Consider the following 7,222-nt stretch of genomic DNA (forward strand, 5'->3'; position numbering starts at 1 on the left):
CAACTGAGCGACTTCACTATCACCATGCTTTATGTAATACACATGTGACTTTTAGACTTGTGGTTACAGAAAAGAACAATCTACAAAAAAAGCAGTAGGACTCCATCACGCCCAGAATCCAAAAAAAGAAAATCTAGATCTTACCGGCACATAATCAAGCCTCTTTGGTTTTATTCACTTAGTGTGATGGAATCAGTCAATGATTAAATTGACAAATCAGTGATTTAACTGTATAATCTTGTTCAAGACTGATCACGTTGGTTAATAAACAACACGTCAAACTTGAAAACACTGAAAAACTTGTTTTTGTTTTCTTTCATTTTAGTTTTTGATTTGAGGACCATGCGATAGTAGTCAAAGTTTCCCAATGTATGGAGTGATTTGTTCACAATTCCTTTCTCAGACTTAACTGCATATTAGAATAACCTGAAAAACTTCAAAAACTGCTAATATCTGAGTTCCACGTTCAGAAACTATGATGTAATTTGGATGGCAACCTGGTTACTGGGCTGCATACTATCTCCTCTGGGTGATTATAATGGGCAGTAGATTTGGCATCCACAGGTATATATAAACATGATATTCTTCTTACAACTCACTGCTGGATTGTCCTCCAACTTTTTCAAACATCTTATTTACCAACTAGATGGTCTCCCTATCTCTCTCTTCTTCTTACTATAGATTTTTCTACCAAAACTTGAATGTGCCTTATATTTTAAAAAACTGATGATTCTGATGTGCTTCTTCCGTAGTTTGTGTGCTTATTCTGTACCATTTTACACGTGTTCGAGGCAAAGACAATAACATTTAGCCATGTTTATTTTTGTTAAAAGAAACTCATTGAAGGTCAAGTCACCTTCTGATTGCACAGATTAAATAGGAAACTGTTACCTATGTCATCTTTACAAAGCATCTTATTGATTTTTAAAGATCTATACTATTGATAAAGTTCATGATGAAACGTATATGTAACAAGGAGACTAAAATATTTATTTTACATATCTACAGTATGTATTGTCATACTTCTAGATCAACCACAAATTATACAGGAAAATATTTAGGTACATGAAAAAACTTTGAAACATAAAAAATTAACATTTTGAAAACAATCATTTGTGAAAGGTCATTAAATAATAACATTGACAAATAAATAGTTAATCAGCTTTACTTATTAGCTGCTGCCATGCATTTCTGGCATTCCATTCCAAGCAAGGGTCAGCATGCAGGGTATAATTTCATACTATGAGACTGTAAAAAGCTACAGGGCTTATTTTTGAAGTGAAATGTCACAAGGTCTTTCACTCTTTCAAAGGGAGATCACTCTTGGCAGCTAAACTGTTCCCATGAAGATTACCCAAAAAAAAACACCCTTCTGAACTGTTAACCTGAAGATTCATGGCAACAACTCTTTAAAAAAATTTTCAGTTTCGAATAAGTTTTGTTGGGTGTGGGGTGGAGAGGATGGTTTGGGAAATGAAGGGTTACTGAGAAGCCCTTTTCCATGTTAAAAAGTGACTATTCAATGACGGGTATAGTATCACCCGTCTTTCAAGAACCATGGGGAATTAATACTACAGGATGCGTGAAATTTAAAGGCAAATCACATCATGGATACTTATACATCTTGAAAAACTTGAAAAATCTATCTCCCAAGAAGCTCCTGATACTCAGGACAGCTGGCTGAGTTTGATCAAAGCAGAAAGCGTATATTTTCAAGTAAGAAAATAGCAGTGGCAGGCTCCAGTCGTCCAAGCAATCAAATCTGTAAAGCAGATGGTTCTTAGTCAGTCCAGTTTGGAGGTCTGAATTCTAACTCATGCTGTGCTTGCTGGGTTTGCCAGCTCTTTTGCGCTCTCGGTGATGCTGGGCTGGCTTGGCAGGCGACAGGCTCTCGAAGTTGTGACTGGACTCGTTGTGCTGCCGCGTGTACCTCTTGCACTTGCAGGCGGTGACCACGGTTATTTTGTAGGTGCGCGTGCTGCCATCCTGGCACTGCAGCTGGATTCGCTGGGTACGCGTTTTGTCGTTGACACACCTCCACTCTTGGGAGCTCCTCCGGCTCCAGTACTTTGTTCCGTAGCCCCCTCCGATCCAGTTAGGCAGCACAGGCAGGGGCAAGCACTCGCCTGCACACACCAACTCTTTCAGAGGGCTGATGCTGGTGCACTGGCCATCCGAGATGTATTTGGTGGAACGCAGTTCTCGGCAGCCTACTTGAACTCGAGCTGCAGGAAGCAGGGAAAAAAAAATTATATGTGTGTGTGTGTGTGTGTGTGTGTGTGTGCATGAGAGGTATAGGCAAACACTTGAAAAAAAAAAAAGGTAATCTGCAATGACAAAAATAATGTCCAAATGATAGCAAATTAGCCAATAGGAAGTGAACTCTTATTTTGTTCTCACAATGCAAAAATCCACCTGGATGGTTATAGAGAAAGCTTGCCTGAAAATTATCAGTTATGGGATAAAATAAACTGAGCCTGATTTTTCATGTGTAACATTAGCTAATTGCTTACTGGAGTATTTGAAAATCCTATTTTCTTAGTTTTACTCCCCCAATATGTATTAAGCAGCTCTAAGTTTTATGTATGAATATTCATTCTTTAATGAGCTAAGAGGGAGTATATGTTCATGTTCTTCACTTACAGGTCTATTAGTTAATGTCTACAAGTGCTTTTAATTAGGTTTTTCCAAAAATCTATTGAAAAAATGTGGAAAGAATTTGAATATTGTATACAATGAAATCCATAATATTTTGTTTCAATTATAAAATTCAGCTGCAGAGAATCATATATACATATGTGTACAATGTCTGACATTTTTGCATCTCAAACTTAATAACTACATTTTAAACATAAATTCCCAAACTATCTTTTAAAAACACAGTTAAAATGCTTGAAATTCAAAATGTCACTACAACTCAACATGTAAAGAATATAAAAGCTCCTAAATCAGGAACGTATGGTTGCCATAACAACTTGGCTACATTTCCATGAATTTTATGGCAGAAAAATGCCTAACATGACTGATTTACAAATGCAAAAGGAACCACAGTGTTTGTTTCCTGAATATTGGTCATGGCAAACTGTGTTTAGTCATTTGAATTTGATAAGTATGTTCTCTAATAGACTGTTTCTTGTTACATGCCTTATGTAATTAAAGCAAAAATTAGTCTTGAAATATTTGGGTTTTCTTTTCCATTGCTTTGCTATCTAAACTTAAGGAAAATTGCCTGTAACAAGCTTGGGAAAAAAAATCCAGCCTTGTTAACCAGAAATATATATATAGTTCAAAGTACAGACTGCTGAAATTTAAAAAAATAAAGATTATAAGGGACATTGAAGTGGTCTTGCATAGGATATTGGAAAGCTAATATGAAGTAGATATTGAATTAGGAGTGTTACTTTAGCACTGTGCCCCCAGAACTTATAAGGTAAAAGATATAGTCTAAAGGGATGTGATAGTTGTGAAAAAAAATGTAATGTATAAACATATACATCTGTACAGATATGGAGTGTGAGATTGAAATTAAAGTGTAACCTAGCTGGCCAGTCAGCATACTCTGCCTGTCTGATTATGACCCAGCTCACCTTCCTGTGGCTGCCTTAGGAATGCACCTGGAAACAGCCGAGATGATTTTGACCTGCCTAGCTTTTTGTTTCTGTGTATATAGAAATTTGGCATTTTTGCAGTGACAGTTCATTGACAATGAATACCCACCGCCTTGCTTGGTAATCTAATAATAATCAGATAGTTCTTGTATATGTAAAAGCAAACATCCTCATGAAAGTTAAAAAAACACGTTGATTTTCTTAGAAAGACATAAACAGTCATATTTGCTTTGATTTTTCAAAGGTTGAAATGCTTTTCAGCATTTGAATGGAGTTGAGGAGGAGCAAAAACATTTGTATAAGATTTCTTGTGAACTCTTTCTGTGTCTTTCTTAAAGTCCAATTACTAGCATGTGAAAGGAGTGAAGCAAAAGTTAGGAAAAGACATTTGAATCCTTCCAACTAGTGGTCAACAAGTATGTCAATTAAGCAAACAGAAAGGAAGAAAAATAGTTTTTATACAAAGTATTATTGTACTGTCATTATTTTAAATCTCCAAACTCATAAAAGTTTCCCTGGTCTTTCACAGAAATCTACAATAACCTACATTTTGATCCGGTGAATAAGAAGTTATTTCAGAAAAAATATGATTCTCCAATGTTTAGTTTTTTCCCTCTTTCTCAAAGATCATTATCCAAACTTCACTTATTTCACTAGACATTTTTAAAAAATTGGTGTGAGCCTTTTTTTTCCCCCTTCAGAAAGCTTCTTTTTTTTCCCCCTTGTGATTTCCCATATGTGCTTTGGTTATTTACCTTTATACACTCTACCAGAACTGTACATGTTTTGAAATAAACAGAACATAACCTGAATTTAAGCTATCTAGAACAACACTTCATGAAAAAAAAAAAATTTCATTCTGCATTTCAAAGAAGCAACACTTTGATTCCTGGAAACATTTTCTCTTGGAATGTTGGAAAACTGAAGCCTGTGCCTACATTATCAAATCACTGTTTTAGTTATGTTAACTTTGTAAGGAAGAATGCCAGTCTACACATGCAGCGGATTGCTCCCAGATTGTTTAGCAAAACATATATGGTTCAGGTTAGTTAGCAATGAAATAATTCGACAGGAATGTGAGTTAATGCTACCAAATAAGAACACCAAATTCATGCAAGTAAAACACACTTACTGTTCCGATCCAGTCCAGCGTTACTGAAATGCCTGCCTCCATTTCTGGCTTGATTCATTGTGCTGTTGCTGCTGGGGTGTGCTGGAACAGGTTTAACCACATGTGAATAAAGGATTTCTGTGGCATCATTTTTAAAAGCCAAACAGCTTTTCATTAGGATGCATGCAAGGGGAATGAGAGAGAAATGAATGGCAGGAGGAAGCATGGTGAGTAGAGGATTTGTTTGGCTGGAGAGCTGGTTAATTCCTTTCCCTCTGCTTCTGCACTGTAACTGTGAAATTCCTCCTCAAGGTTCCCTTTATATATCCACTGAGGTTTGGCGTTCATTCAGGTGTAAAGTTGTGTAGCGCTACAGAGTGAAAACACGGAGAAGGGGTGGGATCCCTACATGACCCTGTGAAAGAATTTTACCAATGGAAGAGAAGACTACAGAAAAGGAGGAGCTTGGTATCCAAATTGCCTGAAATTTCAGAGTTGGACTTCATCAGTTGTCTGAGAGCTGAAGCAGCCAGGCGCATTCTATAGCAACTACAGCCCCTCTCCCTCTCTCTCTTCTCTCTCTCTGCCATTTCCTTTCCAAAATCTAGTTCACATTCGGGTTTCATTTAAATGAAAATATGCTGCTGTTCATTTGAAGACATTTACATTCCCACAGTTGTTCTGTATTTGTAGTAGGGAGGGGCCTCACCCCAGATAATAGGAGGAATTCAGGAGTTTAAATATTGTAGGGCTTGAATGAAGCACCTAATTAGTTAAACATTTCTCGTTTGTCAAGAAACAAACCACCTTTTTCTCTTTTTTTCTGAAAGTATAAGGCACAGAGCTAAAAATCTGCCCCCTGGACACACTTAAATAATGCAGCTTTGATCTGCATGAACTGCTGCGCTCCTAGGTAAATTATTGCCAGGGGTTCTGTGTGGAGAGTAATGAGCATAGCTCTGTCTGCATTAAAGTAACTAATATCCATTTGCATCTTAAAGATATGACCCAAGCGTTACCGTTCATAGCATCATTTTACATGAAAGCCATTTCTGACTGATTATTTTGCAAATTCAAGTTAATTTTTGCGAGGTTTTTCATGGGCTGCAGAACACGTATTCTACTTCCATTTACTAAACATTCTGTTCATGACTTCCTTTGGCTTTGCTGCTCACGTAAGAAACAAGGTAGTCTTCTGTTTATCCACACATGACACAGATGTTCCATTAATGACTACCAGGGATGTCTGTGCTCATGGTAAAGAATCCGCCTGCCAATGCAGGAGACCTAAGAGACCCAAATGCGATCCCTGGGTTGGGAAGATCCCCTGGAGGAGAGAATGGCAATCCACTCCAGTATTCTTGCCTGGAGAATCCCATGGACTGAGGATCCTGGTGGGCTAACAGTCCATGGGGTCGCAAAGAGTTGACTGAAACAACTTAGCATGAACACACACAAGGATCTCTAGCCTTAAAACAGTAATGAAATTCCAACCGTTTGGTGGCATATCTTGATTGGAATCAAAATTCTGAAACTTGTCAATTCCATTTTTGCCCTTTGTGTGGCTATTAAACTGACCCTGTAGGATGGATATATCTCACCTCTTTATAAACTTTTACCTATTGTTATTGCTGTTTGGAGCTTCCTAGGTGGCTAAATGGTAAAGAATCCACCGGCCAATGCAAGAGATGCAGGTTTGGTCCCTGGGTTAGGAAAATCCCCTGGAAGAGAAATAGGCGATGCACTCCAGCAAGCTTGCCTGGAAAATTCCATGGACAGAGGAACCTGGTGGGCTATAGCCCATGTCACAAAGAGTCAGACACAACTGAGTGACTGAGAACACATATACAACTGCTATTCATATCTATCTGTCTATCACCTGGGCTTTTCCACAGTGGCACTATTGGCATTTTGGAATACACACTTATTTGTTATGGGATGCTGTCCTGTGAGTTTAGCAGCATACCTAGTTTCTACCCACTAGATGCCAGTAGCACCCCCAGTTATAATCAAAAATATCTCCAGATGTTGCCAAATGTCCCCTGTGAGCTAAAAAATCACCCCAGTTCAGAACTACTTTTTATCTATCTATCTCACTATAAAAAGAAAGTACAATTAAGAACAAAACATTAATGATTTAGTAGTACTAAGAAATTACTGTATCTTTTAGGAGAAAAAAATGATACTGTGGTTTTATGTAAAAACAACTGCTTCTCTTTTAGAATTAAATACTGAAATATCCTTAGATGAAATCACATGATGCCTGGAACAAAACTTCAAAAGCAACATAGGAAGTGCGTTTGGATGGTGTTTGATTTGTTGAGGCTGGATTCTGGATATTCCATTTTGTTTACTTTTGTGTATGTTTGAAATTCTACATAATCAAAAAAATTTTTAAACCTGAATTCAAAAATCTCAAAGTATATGTACTGTCAATCACATCTCTATCTTAAGACTATATGTAGTCATTTATTCTAACATTCTTCCTAGAAAATTATGTATG

At 37.3% G+C, this 7,222-nt stretch overlaps 1 protein-coding gene across 1 annotated transcript; it reads right to left on the bottom strand.

Annotated features, from left to right (window-relative positions):
- Positions 1-801: 801 nt before the first annotated feature.
- SOSTDC1 (sclerostin domain containing 1) lies at positions 802-5,015 on the bottom strand. Its single transcript, XM_004007767.5, has 2 exons — positions 4,741-5,015; positions 802-2,225 (listed from the first exon to the last, which is right to left on the bottom strand). Exons 1-2 carry the CDS (start codon positions 4,943-4,945, stop codon positions 1,810-1,812), a joined length of 621 nt encoding a protein of 206 aa, XP_004007816.1. The 5' UTR covers positions 4,946-5,015; the 3' UTR covers positions 802-1,809.
- Positions 5,016-7,222: the final 2,207 nt, after the last annotated feature.

The sequence above is a fragment of the Ovis aries genome, chromosome 4 (genome assembly GCF_016772045.2).
Source record: "Ovis aries strain OAR_USU_Benz2616 breed Rambouillet chromosome 4, ARS-UI_Ramb_v3.0, whole genome shotgun sequence".
Taxonomy (NCBI): domain Eukaryota; kingdom Metazoa; phylum Chordata; class Mammalia; order Artiodactyla; family Bovidae; genus Ovis; species Ovis aries.

What these genes read in the sequence shown, in the direction of transcription:
- SOSTDC1 (XM_004007767.5), bottom strand. Translation starts at nt 4,945, where the DNA reads ATGCTTCCTCCTGCCATTCATTTCTCTCTCATTCCCCTTGCATGCATC. An exon ending in CGCTGGACTGGATCGGAACA is followed by an intron (nt 2,226 to 4,740) that starts GTAAGTGTGTTT and finishes TGCTTCCTGCAG; the next exon opens with CTCGAGTTCAAGTAGGCTGC.